The sequence below is a fragment of the Calliphora vicina genome, chromosome 3, assembly GCF_958450345.1.
Source record: "Calliphora vicina chromosome 3, idCalVici1.1, whole genome shotgun sequence".
Taxonomy (NCBI): Eukaryota; Metazoa; Arthropoda; class Insecta; order Diptera; family Calliphoridae; genus Calliphora; species Calliphora vicina.
In genome coordinates this window covers 7,632,917-7,652,545 of record NC_088782.1, presented here as the reverse complement: position 1 = coordinate 7,652,545, position 19,629 = coordinate 7,632,917, and the positions used below count along the sequence as shown (strand labels likewise).

At 29.0% G+C, this 19,629-nt stretch overlaps 2 protein-coding genes across 2 annotated transcripts; one reads left to right on the top strand and one right to left on the bottom strand.

Annotated features, from left to right (window-relative positions):
• The first annotated feature begins 4,891 nt into the window (after positions 1-4,891).
• On the top strand, positions 4,892-9,324 carry LOC135954431 (uncharacterized). Its single transcript, XM_065504603.1, has 3 exons — positions 4,892-5,145; positions 8,560-8,631; positions 8,725-9,324. The coding sequence occupies exons 2-3, from the start codon at positions 8,615-8,617 to the stop codon at positions 9,095-9,097; spliced, it is 390 nt and encodes a 129-aa protein (XP_065360675.1). The 5' UTR covers positions 4,892-5,145; positions 8,560-8,614; the 3' UTR covers positions 9,098-9,324.
• An 83-nt stretch (positions 9,325-9,407) lies between these two features.
• Positions 9,408-18,588, bottom strand: Trh (tryptophan hydroxylase). Its single transcript, XM_065504291.1, has 9 exons — positions 18,442-18,588; positions 18,162-18,371; positions 14,191-14,341; positions 13,953-14,118; positions 13,839-13,889; positions 13,498-13,779; positions 13,313-13,439; positions 13,004-13,236; positions 9,408-9,809 (listed from the first exon to the last, which is right to left on the bottom strand). The coding sequence occupies exons 1-9, from the start codon at positions 18,577-18,579 to the stop codon at positions 9,497-9,499; spliced, it is 1,671 nt and encodes a 556-aa protein (XP_065360363.1). The 5' UTR covers positions 18,580-18,588; the 3' UTR covers positions 9,408-9,496.
• Positions 18,589-19,629: the final 1,041 nt, after the last annotated feature.

The following is a 19,629-nucleotide window of genomic DNA, read 5'->3' as shown; positions in this document are numbered from 1 at the left end:
ACTGCTTTTATTTGCAATAAAAAGTATCCGGTTTATTTTAAAGTAAATAAACCTACGTTTTTAAAAGGCAAAAACGTAAAAATATAATTTTAAAACATCTATTAAATGACGAAATGTTTATTAAAATAAAAAAATGTATGGAAAAATAAATTTTTATTCCCCATACAAAATATTTACATAATTTTTTTGAGTAGGTTTAATGAGCACAGATAATTTAGTGAATGATTCATCAAATTCCCCTAACTATTATATTAGATGACCATTTTTATTTTGGCTAATGTAGCAAAAAAGTATATGTACGAATTAACTACATTTGACTATCATTTAAATTTTAAATATGGCAAAATTTTTAAATGGAATTTATAATATTTTGTAATTTTTTCGCACAAAAAGTTTTAATAATTCAAAAACCAAAATAATAAACAATTTTTGTGCAAAAAAAAAACTATCAATGATAAATATTCAATTAATAAAAAGTTTCGAAAATTAAAAGAAACAAAATTTCAATATTTGGGAGATAGATCTCGAAAAACTACTCCAACACAAGATAATTTAATAGCAAGAAATTTTTAAAAATTACTCCCTCTCAAACTGTAACTGGTCTTGGTTTCTATCGCGAAAAATCTGTTATTTCTAAAAAAAACAGTACTGTTTTTTATACTATTTGCGAAAAGAACGACAATGACCCCAAATCATAAATCTGACCCAAATACACAGCACTAGCGTTAAAAATGCTCTTAAAAATATTTTAAAGTAAACTCACATTTTATTAGTAGCGTTTCAGCTTTGATATATTTAACGGAAATATTCAACGGAAGACGTTGAATATTTCACAAAAATCATGAATTTAATATGAATATATCACAGCTTAATCTGATCCAAATACAACGTTAGGGTTGTAACCGAGTGGTTACAATCCAATGAGGTACCTGTTTTGAATTGGTCTGTCCCATCGCCAGATCTCAATCCCATAGAAAACCAGTGGGAAATTTTAGATCGTAATATACGGACTCAAATTATACCTCGAAGGAAGCAAAATATTTCAAAAAGAATTGTTGAAATATAATGACTAAGTCCAAAGTTCGAAATTCGAATGCATATGAATTTAAAAAAAATCGATTTTTCTTTTTAAGTTAACTCAAAAATTTCTATGAGGATGTATAAGGGATTTGTACTTTCATCAAATATTTTAAATGAAAAAAAAATTGAAAATTGTTGATACCGAGGGGACCAGGTTCATTCAAAAAAACGTATATTTTTTATGTAAACAAATCCATTGATATATGGGCAAGTCCCAGAAACAGTCTACCAACAAAAAAAATTTTAAATGAATCAAACATGGAATTCTTAATTGTAATACAGTAATTTTGACTTACCTGCACAATCAACTTTGCACGATATTTTGTGCAGGTAAGTTAAAAATGCAGTTAACCTCAATGCACTTACCTGCTCATTGATGCTGGTAAGTGCATTTACAGTTTACTGCCCAAAAAAGCAGCTAACGGCAAATAATTTACACGAAGCTTTGTGATTTTTCCGTCTAAAAAAAGTCAAATTGATATTTTAGCTACTTTTAAAATTATTAAGAAGTTTACAACATATTTTTTCATTCAAAATCGTATTTTTCTTATTTGTTTTAATTTAATTTTGTATTAGGCAGCTAAACTAAATTTTTTTCATGAAAACCAGTTATAGCTTCCAAAAGTATTATGCACTTATCTTAAATGTGCAGGTATGAACAATGCACTTAAATTAACGAATTTATATGGAGTTTGGTAAATAAATATACAAAACACAAGTTTTGTGCACTTATATGCAAAATTCTCTTAAGTGAAAGGCAGGTAAGTCAAAACTACTGTATTAGACTTGATATGTATATTATATTTTATATATAAACAAAATGTATTTTGATGGTCATTCATACAAAAATGATTATCAAATCCAACACTAGGTCAGATATCTTAATTCTATACAAAAAAATTTAATTTTTTAATGTGTTTTTATAATTAGTGAAATGTTAACAAGATGGCTCGATTGACAGCTATATTTTTGACCATTCAATTTAAATACAAATGAATTTTGAGTAATTTCACTTTGAATGGAATTTTTCGCAACTTCTCACGGAAAAGGAGATAAATTTTCTAGCATCTGGATAATTTGTAACGAGCGTCACGTAACGTGCGTAACAAAATGTTCTCGGCTTTTTATGAAAACGGCAAATGATTGTTCATGCAAATAAGTTATATTAGAATTCTCTTTCATTCATCTTTCTTTTAGGAAGAAGATTTTGTGTGCTTTATTATGCCAAATTCGCTAAAATTACGAATAAACACTTCAACTTTTAAAGTTAGTTCCACTTTTTGTAACGTGAGTCACAAAATTTTGCGATCAATTATTCCGCAGGGAATGGCAATTAAAAGGAAATGTCTTATGCCATTTGGAATTGCATTTAAATCTCACTATAGCATACGTTGGAGGTATCTTATTTGAAAAACCAAAAAATTTTCATATTTAAATATGAAAACGTGTACGAATGAAACGTTCGTCACGCAGGATTAGCCCATATGTATAATATGTCTCCCTTATATTTTTTATGTGTAAAGTAATTAGGAAAAACTTAACAACTCGCAGAGAATTTACCGGAATAGAAGTTACATATTCATTTACGTCTATTTTTTCTATACCACTGTGCGGCGCTGTGAAGCAGTAATAAAAAACTAAATACTGAGTCACTAAAAGGAAAAATTTTTTGTAAAAATGAAACCCAATTTTAATTTTGTTAATACATACAATAATAAAGAGTAAGTAAAAAAAAACGTAAACACTCTATTCCAAACTTATCCTTGGTCTTTTCGAAATAATTCATTTACAACTCAAATGGTCAAAATGGTCACCGATAAAAAGTAAGTGAAAAAATAATTAAAACTTTTCAAAAAAATCCAATATGAACTTTAAAAAATAGCGTTACTATTCAACGTCACTACAAATTTAAAACACAATTTCATTCACAGTATGATTTATTTTTAAAGTGTTATTGTGAATGGTAATGTTTGCATTGCTTATGGTTTGTGTCTTCAATATCAACAATTTGTGCAGCAATAAGTGTTTAGGGTGACATCTGCCGTTTGAAATGACAACTACTAACTAACAGGTATCGAAATCACGAACCGTAAAAGCTATTTCTATTAAAAAAATTACATTAATATGAATATTTAGCGTTATAAATTTACTAAGTAGATAAGTATCAGTGTTGCCCAGGGGTGGCAAACAAAGTTGGTACAATTTTATTTTTATACCCTTCACCTTCGTGAGAAGGGTATAAGTTTGTCATTCCGTTTGTAATTTCTACATTTTTCATTTCCAACCCTATAATGTATTAGTATATATTCTGGATCCTTATAGATAGCGGAGTCGATTAAGCCATGTCCGTCTGTCTGTCTGTCCGTCTGTCTGTTGAAATCAATTTTCTGAAGACCCCAGATATCTTCGGGATCCAAATCTTCAATAATTCTGTCAGACATGCTTTCGAGAATTTTGCTACATAAAATCAGCAAAATCGGTCCACTAATGGCTGAGATATGAGGAAAAAACCAAGACAACCTCGATTTTAGACCTATTTTTGACCTATATCTGGATTACTAAGACATTAATATAGACAATATGGATATCTAATGATAGATATTTCAAAGACATTTGCAACGACCATAGTAAGTTGGACCATAGTAAGTTGGACCTACAATGGGTCAAAATCGGAAAAAAAATTGAAAAAACAAAACAAAAAATTTTAAAATTTAAAAAAAAAATTTGATAATTTAAAAAAAAAATTTTAAATTTAAAAAAAAAAATTTAAAAATTTAAAATAATCGAAAAAAAAATTTTTACAAAAAAAAATTAAATTTTGTTTACCTAAAAATATTTAAAATTTTGAAGTATAATTTGGTGAAGGGTATATAAGATTCGGCACAGCCGAATATAGCACTCTTATTTGTTTTTTGATACAATTCTATCCAGAAAAGTGCGATGGCACACCAACGAATTATTTGAAACAATTTTAAAAAATAATACTTACAGTTGATTACTGTAAGTATTATTTTACCTGTTAGTAAAAATATTCCGTAACGATTACCAAAATACCAATAAATAAGCACTTTAAAGTTATAAGTGAGTAAGGAAGATTCCAGATGTAAAATGACTAATTTCCTTTAAATTGAGTAAAAGTAAATATTAATAAAACAACAAGAATTAATGCAAATTTTTCAAAATTGTTTAACAAAATTTTGAAAAAACTACATATTGATATTTTAAAATTGAAATAAACATTTATAATTTTGATTGAATTAAAACTAATCTTATGTTGAAAATGTCTTAAAACACAAAGAATTTTTATGGTAATCTGAATCACAGAATGTGGGGTTCATAATCGGGGCAATTTTTCCGGGAAAGTTTAAAGTATTCAGCCCAATTATGAATAAAAAATTCCGCGGGAGTTCGTTCCCCGGGAGTTTTTTCTCATTGAAATTGAATAGGAAAAATGAGAAAAGGGAAAAAACTCCCGCGGAATTTTTATTCATAATTGGGCTGATTATTTCTGCACAGATAGAAAGGGATTTTTTGTTATTTGTTGACAAATTCATTGGTTTATATTTGTTTATATACCTACAATCTGATTCGAAAAAGTTCACTTTTGCTGTAGTTGTGTATTTTTTATTAATAAAACTTTTATTTTTATTCAAATTAGTGTTATACCAATAGACGTTTGAAAAAAATGTCGGGCTTATCACTTGAATTGATCGTCGCCAAATAAACAGCAAATCGGGAGACATGCAATGTGATGATCTTTTAAAAATTAAGTACGAGTACGAGATTTATACATTTGTCTTTTGTTTCATTAAATGATCTCATCAGTCTAATTTAAATACTTTGAGAGTACGGAACATCCACTACTAAATAATTCGAAAAATAGTGTGTGCGATTAACTTATCGGGATTTAAAAAAAAAAAGAATTTAAAGAGAAACGGAGCGAAGTACAAACAACATTAAACCGATTCAAAATATAAATCAAGGGCAAATGTGTAGACAGCAGTTTTAAGTTTTTGTTATTGCAGTCGTCATTCATCATCATACAACCAACAACATCCTCTCGGCGTAAGCGTGTTTTTATTATCATCATTTGTATTATTAGATATAGTTGTGGACCGATCACAAATACAAACCTTACTGCAATTTGAGAGTAATTGTGTAAAGATGTTTTGCTAAATACTGAAATGATTATCATAGATACATATTTTTGTTTATATTTTTTTTTAAATGTGTAAGAAATTTGTTATATTTCATGAGTACTTTTCATTTAAGAAATTGTTATCAATTTGCAAAAACGCATGTACATTTTAAAACGTTAGACATATTTATTATTCCGATTTAATATTAGCAAATATCTGTATGAATACATTAGGATGGCCCCACTTGTGTGGTGTCAAAAAAGTTGTAGATGTTTTTGATAAAAATTTAAATTTAGTTTGTTTTCTTGAAAGCTTTTCTATCTAGAATTTGTTGACACTAAAACTATTGCAAACATTTGTATTTCCACTATTTTTTTATTACTTTATAAAATTAGTATTTTTACTACATTTTCAAATAGTAGTATTTATAGTTTTTTCTAGTATTTTTACAACTTTCCAAAAAGTAGTATTTTTACCACTTTTTAAAAAGTAGTATTTATAATACTTGCGGTAGTATTTTTAATACTTTTAAAAAAAGTACTACTTTAAAAAAAGTAGTATTTTTACTACTATATTACAATTTTTTTCAAAAAGAATTTTAGTTAACTTTTTAAAAAACAGTAGTATTTGACAACTATTTAAAAAAATATAATTTTTATTACATTTTTAAAATGTAGTACGTAATTCTACTATTTTTTTAAATAGTAGTATTTTTACTCCTTTTTGCAGTATTTCTACCACATTTTTTAATAGTAGTATTTGTATATTTTTCTAAAAGTAGTAGTAGTAAAAATACTACTTTTTGAAAAAAGTAGTATTTTTACTACTATTTTTTTTAAAAAAGTAGCACTTTTACTACCTTTTTCAAAAAGTAGCACTTTTACTACCTTTTTCAAAAAGTACTTTTTTACTACTTTTTTCAAAAAATACTCCTTTTTTTAAAAAAAGTAGTATTTTTACTACTTTTTTCATAAAGAAGTATTTTACTACTACATATATTCAGCCCAATTATGAATAAAAAATTCCGCGGGAGTTTGTTCCCCGGGAGTTTTTTCTCATTGAAATTGAATAGGAAAAATGAGAAAAGGGAAAAAACTCCCCCGTAATTTTTATTCATAAACCCATAAACCTTTTTTTAAAAAAAAGTAGTATTTTACTACTATTTTTTCAAAAATACTACTATTTTTTAAAAAAAGTAGCACTTTTACTACCTTTTTCAAAAAGTACTTTTTTTACTACTTTTTTCAAAAAATAATTATTTTTTTTTTAAAAATTTGTATTTTTACTACTTTTTTCATAAAGAAGTATTTTTACTACTAAATATTTTCAAAAAGTTGTATTTCTACAGCTTTTTTAAAAAGTAGTATTTTTACTACTATTTACTATATTTTTAAAAAGTATTATAAATACATACCACTTTTTTTTAATAAAAAAGTATTTTATGGAATAAGTAGTAAAAATATTACTTTTTGAAAAAGTTAGTAAAAATACTAATTTTTGAAAATGGTAATAAAAATACTACTTTTTGAAAAAGATAGTAAAAAAAGGAGTATTTTTTAAAAAAAGTAGTAGAAATACTACTTTTTAAAAAGTGGTAAAAATACTACTTTTGTAGAAAAAGTAGTAAAAATAGTTGTAAAAGGTTGTAAAAAACTACTTTTTTAAAAAATGAGCATTTTTTGCAAAAAGTAGTGAAATAACTACTTTTTGAAAAAAGTAGTACAAATATTACTTTTTGAAAAAAAGGAGTGTTTTTAGAAAAAAGTAGTAGAAACACTGCTTTTTTGAAAAAGTTGTAGAAACACTGCTTTTTGAAAAAAGTAGTAAAAATAATAATTTTTTTTAAAAAAAATTAGTATTTTTTGAAAAAAGTAGTAGAAATACTACTTTTTGAAAAAGGTAGTAGAAATACTGCTTATTGAAAAAAGTAGTAAAAATAGTATTATATTTACTACTTTTTGCATAGTAATACTCCTTTTTAAAAAAATTTAGTATTTTACTACATTTTTCAAAAAGTATTATTTCTACACCTTTTTTAAAAAAATACTCCTTTTTTACAAAAAAGTAGTATTTTTACTACTATTTCCAAAAATAGTATTTTTACTACTATTTTCAAAACTAGTATTTTTACTACTATTTTCAAAACTAGTATTTTTACTACTATTATCAAACTACTTTTCTACTACTTTTTTCCAAAAAAATAGTAGTATTTTTACTACTCTTTTCAAAAAGTAGTATTTATACAAATTTTTCAAAATGTAGTGTTTTTACTACCTTTTTCAGAAAGTAGTATTTGGACTACTTTTTTCATAATGTAGTATTTGGACTACTTTTTTCAAAAAGCAGTACATATTTCTATTTTTTTAAAAAAAAGTAGTATTTCTACCACTTTTTTCAAAAAGTAGTATTTTTACTATCTTTTGCAGAAAGTAGTATTTCAAAAAGTAGTGTTTGGACTACTTTTTCCAAAAAGTATACTTTTACTTCCTTTTTCAGAAGTAGAAGCTGGTAGTATGTAAGTAGTAGCATTTTTACTACTTTTTTTAAAAAATGTGTTATTTTTACTACTATTTTCTAAAGGTATTATTTTTACAACTTTTTAAAAGAGTAGTATTTTATTATTTTTTTAAAAAGGAGTATTTTGAATACTTTTAATAATGTATTTCTACTACATTTTTTAAAAAAGTACTATTTCTACTACTTTTTGTAGGTTCCATATATATATTTCGAATTGAATCAGAAGGCAAAATGTTCATGTTTCTCAATTTGGTGGACTTGTGTGGTCTGGTGATGTTGTTCTATGCAAATGCTATTAAAATCAGACTATCCGTTTAGAAATTACAGATTTATTTAAATATTTTTTTTATTTTTATTATTTTGGGCCATTATTTAGAAAGATCAGAAGAATTTATATTTTTACATGTTCGTGTAATATTTGCGGGGGTTGGACATCAAAAAATTAACTGCTCTACTTATAGAGGATAAAATAGCCCGATATATTTTGTTAGAATTTTGGCTAATAATTCCAGATAAATAAGTTATAATATTCTAAAAAACTGGATAATTTTAAAATAGATACGAATTTTTTGGGAATTCCTTTTAAATTATTCAAAATGTTACACAAATCGAAAAGATTACTGTTTATTTTCAGGTTCAGCAAACCTTAAACAAAAATTTGTAGAAACGGTATTTTGAATCAGGCTAAACTGAATAAATATATTTTGTAGGGGCCCACCTAATACCTAATATATACATGTATATGTATTTATCAGTAAATTCTATATAAATTAATTAAATTAATAATTGCAATATTTCGTTTTTTATTTCTTTCTTACTTTAGACTCTACGTCAACATTTAGCGTTTAAAACAATTATTATACCCATTTTATATAAAGATGTCACGAACCGTCAGGTAAATAACAAGTGATTAATCGAATTTATAACTACATATTGATTAAATCCACAAAAATACATTTCGAGTGAACTTTTTTTAATATGTCTTTAGATTTTCTTGTTACAGATATTTCAAAGTAATCTATATTGTTGCCGGAATTCTATTGAGTAACGAGGACATTTGTGAAACAGTAGATCAAATCCAAATAGCACCACGTGTTGAAATGAAAGAAAAAATTAGTCATCAGCAGACAACGAAAAAGGTGCAACGTCTTGCAGTAAGCGAGAAAAAATCGGCACTCAGCAGCAGTTGGTATCACAAATTCAATGTATTTCGTATGTTAAATCGAATTAAGAGTCGCATACGGCCCCAATGGAGCGCCTTTAGTGTGTGGACCATACCCAACTACTTTATACAGTGTTCGTCGAATTTACTCTATCGTACGTTTGTTATAAACAGTGACTGTGATTTAATTTATAAATAAAATTAAAGTAAATTTTAAAAATTAAAATTATAAAACGATTTCCTGTAGTTAAATAACAAAAACTCAATACTCAGCTAGACGTTTACGAAGCATTTAATAATTTGTTTGTGTTTTCTTTTTTTTTTTTGATTTAAGCAATTTAAATAGAATATGACTTGTTATTAATTAATTTTTAAGACATTAACAATTAGAATACTTAAATAAAAGTGGCTTTAGTAATGTTAAAATTGTTGTTTTTACACAAAGTTTAAATATTGATTGCATATACATACATACATTAAGTACTCGTACATAATTAATTAAATATAATAAAATTTACTACTAAGAATTAATGTTTGGTCCCTAAACATGTTCCATATACATATTGTGAGTCGTTGTCCTTTACCGCCGTTGAGTCATCTACTGTTGCTCTCCATTCTCGACAATTGAATGTTGCGAAGTATCTGAATTGTCGGGGCTTATTGCACTGTTGGGACTTCTGTCACCTCCCCTCACATTCAAAGTTGTCTGCAACATATTGGCAATACTTTCAACGTCTAAATTTTCGTCTGTAGCTGAAATTTTACGCAAGGCCGAACACACGATACTCAAGTCCCCTTTCAGCTCGCTAACAACAGCAGTTATTTTCTGGGCATTCGAGAGCACTTCAACGCTTTGAGTGTAGGGATTGTAGCGTACACCAAAAGGCCGTTGTATACTTTCGGCAAACAATCTATTGAGAAAAATTAATACAAATTTTAAATCGTCAATAACTTTGTAAATAAGCGTTTAATTGAGAAACGATGTGTGAGCACTCTTATTTCTGACCAAAATCAAAATTTTCTGTTTAAAATTACAAAAGTCTTTGTAAATAAGTGTTTGATTAAGAAATCGGCGATCACACGTATTTTTGACAAAAATCGAAATTTTCTATGACTCAAAACCACAAAATTACAAAAGTCCTCAATAACTTTGTAAATAAGCCTTTAATAAAGAAAAGGGGATCGATCGATCTGTGATCACTCATATCTCTGATTAAGAAAAGAAGCTCGATCTATTATTACTCATATTTCTTACAATAAATCGATATTTTCTATGAAAAACTCAAAATATCTTAAATCGGTAATATCTTTATGAATAAGCGTTTAATTAAGAAAAGATCGTCCTGTGATCACTCAACAAAAATCTATATTTTCTATAAAAAACTTAAAATATCTGAAATCATTAATAACTTTGTAAATAAGCGTTTAATTGAGAAAAGGAGAAATTTATATTTTATATGAAAAGGAGCTTGATATGTGATCTGTTTAATCGATCAGTGATCACTCATTTTACCCACCAAAAATTAAATTTTCTATGAAAAGCTCGTTAATAACTTTGTTATAAAGCGTTTAATTGTTAAAAGGAGCTGGGACATATTTAAAATTTATATAAAATTGTTAATAACCATGGCAACCAAAAATATGCAATATCATATTTTTTGATGTGCGTCGTATAAACATATGAGTTAGTTATATATCCGTTTCAGACAATTTTAAGAATTTTGGCATCGATTTGTTAGTGCATATTTTAGCATATTTTGCGTTTTATAGCTTATTTTTGCATATTTAACTCATAACTGCATATTTTCTTTTATTTTTCATTATTTTATTTTCCTGATATAATTTTATTGTTTGTATTGCACTTTTTCATTTCTATATTTTACTATTTTGTTGAGGTCCAATGATAATTGGTCTAAGCTACTTAAATACAAAAATAGAGTACCCATAATCGACTTATCTTCATAGAATTTTCGTTGACTTAAGAGTGCTTAGTTTCCATATATTTCAATTAAATTAAAAATATATACACACAAATATTAAAATTTAACAAATAGTAAAAATACGTAAAAAATTAAACGAAAATTCCAAAATTGTATGTTATTATTGGCAACTTCATAACAAATTTTTGGATACATTTAAAAGAAGGAATTTAAGGCAGCTTGAATAAGTATTCAACAGATGTTCAGAATAGTAAGATCCATCGAAAATTTCGCGTTCAAAACCCATTAATATATGCATTTACATAACTTGTAAAAAAAGTCATTAAGAAATCATTAAAAAACAATATACGTGGATACCGATAGACGATACAATGGATAAGAAAGGGAGAAATATGGTAATTTTGAGTCCCAATGATAAAACTTGAATAAAAAGTTTTTTTTATATTTTTTTTAATTGCAGTCATTCCACTATTGTAATTCTATTTTATAATTCTATTTAAATTTTAGAAGCCGTATTCAGATATTAATCTAGATACATGATGAATGCTCCAAAATCCATTGCAATTTTTACCATAAAATGACACAGGCTATTAATAGAGTTTTTTATTATTTAAATGGTAAAAAAGTTTTTAAAGCTTCATATAGAATAGAAACATTTCGAGAAATTGATTGGGTACATCCTCAGTAGGGATCCTATAAACATTGGGACACATGGATTGAGAAAGTAAAATATTATGCCACTAATTACCAAAAAAAAGTTTGAAGTATTAGGCAGTTTAAAAGATGAGACAAATCAATTGATTAAGATTGTCTAAGAAACTCGGAAATCTAAAACAAAGATTTAGTTTAAAAATTTTAAAACTTAATAAAATGAATTGAATCAAACTATTTTCATGTAGTTCCAAAGTCAGTAAAATCGAAATTTAATCCTATAATAACCAATTTTAATTTATGAGCTCAATATTTTATTTACTTCATATATATTTTTTTAATGAAATTTTGAAATCAAATAATAACCAACTATTTTTAAGTGCATATTTTTTTAATAACTTTGTTATAGTTATGAATTGAGAAAAGGAGATCGATCAGTGATCACTCATATTTTTGTACAAAAATCTATATTTACTGTTGGGTGTATGACTTAAAAATGCGGGATTTACAATAGTTGACGTATCTTTTGATCGCGGTTTTTGTTTTTAATAACTTATCTGTCATTTGTAAACAAAGCTTTTTTACTTCGAAAATGTCGAAATTTTTACCAACGAATCGTTAAATGCGGGAAGTTTTGCTTTACTTCTTTAAAAATTACGCTGAAGCACATTGATTGCTCACCAAAGCTTGTGGGTAAAGGTTTGTGCGGTTAAGAAGTGGAGATTTTGGCACGGAAGACAAGAATTGAAGGCATTACTCCATGACGATTGTTGTCTAACTCAACAAGACCTTGTAAAATCATTGGGAGCTAATCAAGCAACAATTTCAAAACGTTTGCGAGCAGCAGTATTCATCCAAAAGCAAGGAAATTGGGTACCATACGAATTGAAGCCTAGAGACCTTGAAAGATGATTTAGCATGTCCGAAATGATGTTTGATCTCTATAAAAGAAAATAATTTTTGCACCGAATCATTACTTGCGATGAAAAATGGATTCATTACAATAACCCGGAGCGTAAGAGATCGTGTGTGAAGCCCAGGAAACCAGCCGAATCGACAAAGGTGGGAGCAAAAGAGTATGAGCTGCTGAAATCTGACCAGACAAACACAGGGAGCCTGAACCGAAAGCATCTTATTCGTTTGAAGCGAGCATTGGCCGAAAAACGCACAGAATATTTAGAACGAAGTGGTTGGGTAATTTTGCCTCAGCCGCTTTATAGTCCAGACCGACCACGGTCCGACTACTATTTCTTTCGATCGATACAGAACGCACTCTCTGAGATACGCTTCACTTTGGAATAGAGTATCCGAAATTGGCTTGATTCGTTCTTGGCCTCAAAAGATGAGCAGTTCTTTTAGCTCGGAATCCATATGTTGCCAGAATGATGGCTAAAGGACATAGCTAACAATGGCCAATACTTTGAATAAATTTATATTGTATAAATGTCCCAAAATAAAAGCTAAAAAATAAAAGGGTAAATCAGTATAGATTTGACCCCATTATGGATTCTCACCTCATTTGCTCTTTGGCGTCTTCAAAGGAGTCTGTGTAATAATACGCATTTTGATAAGAAGTAATTATACATTCTTCTTTGCAAGTTATTTCGGGATCAAATTTTTTAATTTTTTCTTTGGCAGCAATGGCATGCTGCAATTCAGCCACCGAACTTAACAAACCGGCACCATACACCTTAAATGAATTGTCGGGCTGATGACACAGGCCAAATTCCACAGTAAAGAAATAAAGCTGAAATTTTAAAGCATTAAATGTTATTATATATTACTATAGTTTTATTTTATTATTTAGTTAGTCATTAACCCACCGTTGCCAATTTCTCAATATCAGCATCAGAAGCGCCTAGAGAAGCCAAACCGATTTCTTGGGAAAATTGAGCAAAACTAGAGTTGGCCAATAAAGGCATGTGACCCAATAATTCATGGCAGCAATCACTATAAACAAATTGAAAATATTACAACTGACAAGAAATTCCACTAATTCAAAACTTACGGTTCCGGAGTATAAAATGGATCTGATGAATGCCTTATATACTGGGTACAATGAAACACACGAAATGCCAAACCGGACAAAAAATCCCTAGGCGATAAATAACCCGCCACTGGTCTTAATTGAAAGCCAGTCTTGCGCTTCAGAAAAGTACTAACATCCTGCAATTGTGGTATATTATCCTCCCTATAGCCGCAGTATTTCACTAGTTCTGGCCAATTTTCCATGTATTCGGGTACAGCATATTTTACATACAAACGATGGAGTTCACAAAATACCGTGCCCCTTAAATAATAATTTAATTTAATAAATTCTTATGTTACAATTTCATACTAAATACTTGCCATGTCTTGACCTCTTCGCCTGTATATTCCACACGAGGAATTGGATTACCACTTTAAGTTTTAAAGTTATTAGTTTTAATTAATATTGTTTACATTTAATTTATCTATACTTACTGCTTAAAATTCATGGCAATTGTTGAAAACTTTTCCCTTCTTTTGCGATAAATAGGATCCTTAAAGCCTGGATGATCAGCATCCAACTCAGAACCATACATCAATACGTTTTGGGCTTTATCCAAATCAGATATTTTGCGCGGAAACCAAACCATTTCACCAAAATCTATTAACAAATATTATAAAAATCTTTGTTTATAACTAATTAATTTTAAGGATACTTTTAGCAGTTACTCACCAAAACTAGAACAGGCAGACAATGATGGAGCTCTTACTATGGCATTCTTGTCCACTGAGGTGTAGTTTACCGAATGTACCTCCCGGTTAAGCATTTGCAGTACTTGATCTAAACGCTTTTGATCGCATTCCACATCTACCAGTACATCAGCCTAAGTTTGGATCCAAATAAAAGTCATCATTGCCGAAAAACTATGTTTTTTAGATATCGAGCCCTAACAGCGAAAATATCTTAACCAACAATCAAAAAAAAGCTTCTCCTGTAAAGTTTGATGTCAAGCTTTTAAGAAATTTTCGCGGCAATTGCTCGATATAAGTTTTATTATTATGAAACTTGTAAAAAGATTATTCTGACACTTGATATAATGATATAATAGCCTAATGCCAAAAATGCCAGACAAAAAACTCCAATTTTAAACTTTTTAAAAATTTGTATCTTTGGAACGCGGTTTTTGTTTTTAATAACTTATTTGTCATAAATATCTGTCATTTATTCTCACTTAGTTAATGAACATTATAGTGTAAACAACTAAGTTTTTATACTCTACACCAGCATAGTGGGGAGGGTATTATGCGTTTGTGCAGATGTTTGTAACGCCCAAAAATATTAGTCTAACACCCACCTTAAAGTATACCGTTCGACTTATAATCATATTCTGAGTCGATTAAACGATGTCCGTCCGTCCGTCTGGTCGGCTGGCAATGTAAACCTTGTGCGCAGAGTACAGGTCGCAATTTTGAAGATATTTCGATCAAATTTGGTACATATTATTTTTTCGGCACAAGGACCAAGCCTATTGAAACTGGCTGAAATCGGTCCATTATTTCACCTAGCCCCCATACAAATGTCCTTCCGAAATTGAGCTTTATCGCTCATAAATGTTTAATTTATAAATGTATCTCCACAAATTGCGATCCAAATAAGTTTTATATATACAAAATTCATCCCACCAAATTTTGTTACGATCGGTCCATAATTAGTCATAGCTCCCATATAGACCCGCTTCCGAAAATCACTTTAACCTGCACAAATCGCTTAAAACTTTTGGTATACTCACAAAATTCAACATAGTAAACTTTCATATAGACACAAATCACACGACCTAATTTCATGGTGATCGGTCCATAATTGGTCATAGCTCCCATATAAGGCCCACTTCCGAAAATCACTCACGAATATAAATTATTGAAATTTTAAAAGAAAAATGTTTTTGCTCTTTTACTTAGTGTAGGGTATTATATGGTCGGGCTTCATCGACCATACTTTCTTACTTGTTTTTACTTCGAAAATGTCGAATTTTAATATGCGGGAAGTTTTGCTTTACTTCTCTAATTTGAAAAAAGTGTCGATGAGTCACACCGATTGCTCACCGTAGCTTATGGTAATGTGTGGCATAGGTTTTAACGTGCGAGAGATTGTTTGTGAGATTCAGAAGTGGAGATTTTGACACTGTAACGGACGAACCATTAAGGTTCTATATATTCTGAGATGGGCTACTTATGTTCCGGCCGTGCTCAGGGAAATTTGGGATGGTTCTTGTCTCAAAATAAACAGATTTAAGTCCTTTGCATAAATAATAAAATAAGGTAGCATTCAGTCAACAATAAAATAAAGATATAACAAAAAAAAAAAAACTAATCTGAATTGAAACTTAATTAAATTGAAGAGATATTGATGTTACTCTCTCCGCAATTTCAAAACATTTGCGAGCAGCAGGATTCATCCAAAAGCAAGGAAATTGGGTACCATACGAATTGAAGCCGAGAGACCTTGAAAAACAATTTTGCTTGTCCGAAATGATGATTGAACGATATAAAAGAAAATCATTTTTGCACCGAATTATTACTAGCGATGAAAAATGGATTCATTACAATAACCCGAAGCGTAAGAGATCGTATGTGAAGCCCGGCCAACAATGCAAATATACATGGCGCTAAGGTAATGTTCTGTATTTTGTGGGAACAAAAGAGTCCAATCTATTATGATTTGCTGCAATCTGGCCAGACTATCATAGGTAATCTGTACCGAATGCAACTGATTCGTATGAAGCGAACATTGGCCGAAAAATACCCAGAATATCCATTAACCCTTCGTTAGTCGCAACTGATCTGGTTGATACACCAACAATTTTTTTTTTGATGCTATTTTTTGATAAAAATATAGTTTTTACTGAAATTTTATTTTGGTTACTCTATTAAATACTTTCGATTTAATATTGTTTTTATGTTAACGAAATAAAAAGTGAAGAGATTATTTTCAAACGCGACTTATTCTTTATTGATATCAATTTGATACATTGCGACTAGTCTCAATTGAAAATGATTGCGACTAACGGAGGGTTAATGACAACGCTAGGCTACATGCTACAATACCTCTTAAAAACAATTTTACAAGAAGTGGTTGGAAAGTTATACCTCACCAGCCCAGACCTTGCCCCCTCCGACTACTATAATCCATATATTGCCAGAAAGATGGAAAAATGTCATAGCTAACATGGCCAATACTTTGAATAAATTTTTATTGTACAAATGTTTCAAAATAAAAGCTAAATATTTAAAAAAAAAATCCCGAATTTTTAATATAAAAATCCATAATAATCCAATGTTCAATTTCAAATATTTCACTCAGACCGTGTTTTATAATAGCTTTAAAAGGTCTACCTACTTATTTTGACTACAAGTACATCAAACGGTTTATTTTTACTAAAATTTAATCCCCGGACCTCTTGGAAAATTTCCCTAAAGTTGCATTAAAATCTGCTAATAAATATAAAATAATTCAACATATTTTTATACAAACACTAAAATTTACCTTTGTGAAAGGTTTAACGTTTCCAGATTGAGCAATAATATTTTGAATTTGAGTTATTAAAACTGAGTTATGGCGACAAATAGGTCGATATTCCAGAACTCCTTAAAGTTCAAACCACAGGTACGGCAAAATTATTAGATATATTGAAATAATTCTTAGTTTTTCTGTTATTATCTTATATATTCTTAAAAAAATCCAAACAAAAACAATTCTAAAAGGGAGAATTTTTAATAACTTAAATTTTTAAATTTTCCAAACGAAGCTTTCAGAAATATTTAATTCTAGATTAAGATTCCGTTCTAACTAAATGATAAATTGAACGACATAAAAGAAATTTTTCTCCATTCCCAAATACTAAAGCCGGTCATCGAAAATCAAATGAATCCGGAATGGAAATAACTATAATATTTTAGCTAATTTGGACAGAGAGCGTCGGCTCTGAAGTTTGTAATCTAAAGTGAACTAAACAGGTTACTTTTGTATAGCAATTATTTATTTTTTTTTAATTTTGTTAAAAACAATTCTAAAAATTTAAGAATTGCTTTTTGGAATCAGTTCAATACCTCTCATAACATAGTCGTACCTTCGAGATCAATTCTGAGTTTTTCAGGATTTGTCAATCATTTTATTTAGCTCAATTTTAATAAAACAATTTCAAAATAAACTGACCCAGATTCAAGTAAATATATACAGACAATATTAGAAATACTGGAAATATCTGAATCTTCGTTCTCATTTCTTTATTTGGAAACTTGCATAAGTCAATACGATCCTGTATTTTTTTCATTAAAATAAATATTTTCATTCACAGCTATGTCGGTAAATATTTGAACAATATTTACCGATATTTTAAAATATATCAATTTAACTTGTTTTCTTTTTTTTAAAAAAATCCAGTGTGATTGTCGGGCACTTGTTCTGAAAATCGACTGATTTCAAAAATGATTTTCAAGAACGAACAATTGTCAAATTGATGTTCTGCAAATCGCACGATTTTAAACTTTGAAATAAGTTTGAAACGAGTAAATCCTGTTTATTCAGATCTACATAACAGGGAGAGATTCCAAACTTCAAATGGTTTAAACAAATTTTCAAATCTCTTTAAGGGTTTTGGCTCTACTAATATTCGAAAATTCAGTAACCCAAATTATGATACATACCTGATTCGTAGCACTTTCAAGTGGTGACAATTCCAAATGCAATACATTTATGCCTAGCTCTTGAAATACCTGCAGAGCCCGCGCCAAATTACCCACTTGATTCTTCAAAGTGAAAATTATCGATACCCGGTCTCCAGCCGAACCGTACTGGAAAAATTGCTCATTTACCACCGGATTTTCCTTGTTTTTAACACTAAATCCAGACTTATCCTGGCAAGTTGAAAAGACAACACAATTACAATTTATTTTTTAAACAATTAACACAATAAATTGTCCTTACTATAGCAGTAGAACTTCCAGAAGTTTCTTTACTATTTGAGCGTTGTCCATGCAATGGACTGCCTTGTTTAACGGCCCACTCTTGTTCACCACTGCGATAGAGCCACAAGCCCAATAAACCTTTACCCGAACCACTCATTTCTTTTTTTCTTTTAAAATTGTTATCCTTCTTTTGCTTCAGCAACTATCAAAGTAACATTCGTTCTAAGTGAATTCCACGCAACGACTAAAATATTCCTGTACATCCTTTTGGTTTTTATACTGTTGCTCCCGCATCTTTATTGGCATCATCATCATCATCACACTATACTACAACAACAAGTCAAGAAAATGGAAAAGCAACAGTTGGAAGGATACTTGAAAAATCAAACAACTAACATACATACATTCATACATAAATATTCAATTGTATATATTATCACAAGTTTCTTTAACACACAGTTACACACCCTCATAGATACACTTTCATGCATACATATATTGTATAATTGAATGGAACATTCATTCATTCTTTCATTCATCCATTTAGTATCTAGTGTGTGTTATATAATGTTCAAATTGTTAATATGTACGTACATATGAACATTTAAACAGTGTAAACGCTTTTTATCTCCCATGTTTATTTTAATCCTGCCTTTTAAATTCCTGTGGTCAGTCATCGTTATTTTTTTTTGCTTTTGACATTATCTGCATCAAGATACATCCCATGTACATCTAGTTATTTATATTATTTATTCATTATTAATATTCATATTCATGCATTTTATGTAAATATGCATGAATTTCGATTGCATATACTAATTATCAGCCTTTAACTTCTTACTACCCAGATTATCTGTGTCATCTTAATGATTTTCTTTAATGATGCTACAAATATTGAAATAACACTATTCACTTTATGACATTTCGATCATCTTAGACTTAAAAATACCTTCGTTACTCCCACCCTCCCTTATTTCCTTCCTTAGTACCCGGTGCACTAAGGTAACCCAGCAGTTCTAGGAGACAGTTGCGCACTAGTGATTTTACGCATCATTTAGGGTGGGAACTAATTACTCCAATAGCTACGTGACTAGGTATTTTAACACGTGCATTAGGGGTCCCAAAATTTTAATTTTTTTTTGGAATTTTAGAAATCATACCCTCTATTTTTATATATACACTAGCTGATCGCCCCGGCTTCGCCCGG

Coding starts and splice junctions, on each gene's coding strand:
- Trh (XM_065504291.1), bottom strand. CDS start 18,579: ATGAGTGGTTCGGGTAAAGGTTTATTGGGCTTGTGGCTCTATCGCAGT. Junction 14,342..18,161: donor TTGAAAGTGCTACGAATCAG/GTATGTATCATA, acceptor ATCCAAACTTAG/GCTGATGTACTGGTAGATGT. Junction 9,810..13,003: donor GACGCCAAAGAGCAAATGAG/GTGAGAATCCAT, acceptor TTTTCTCAATAG/ATTGTTTGCCGAAAGTATAC.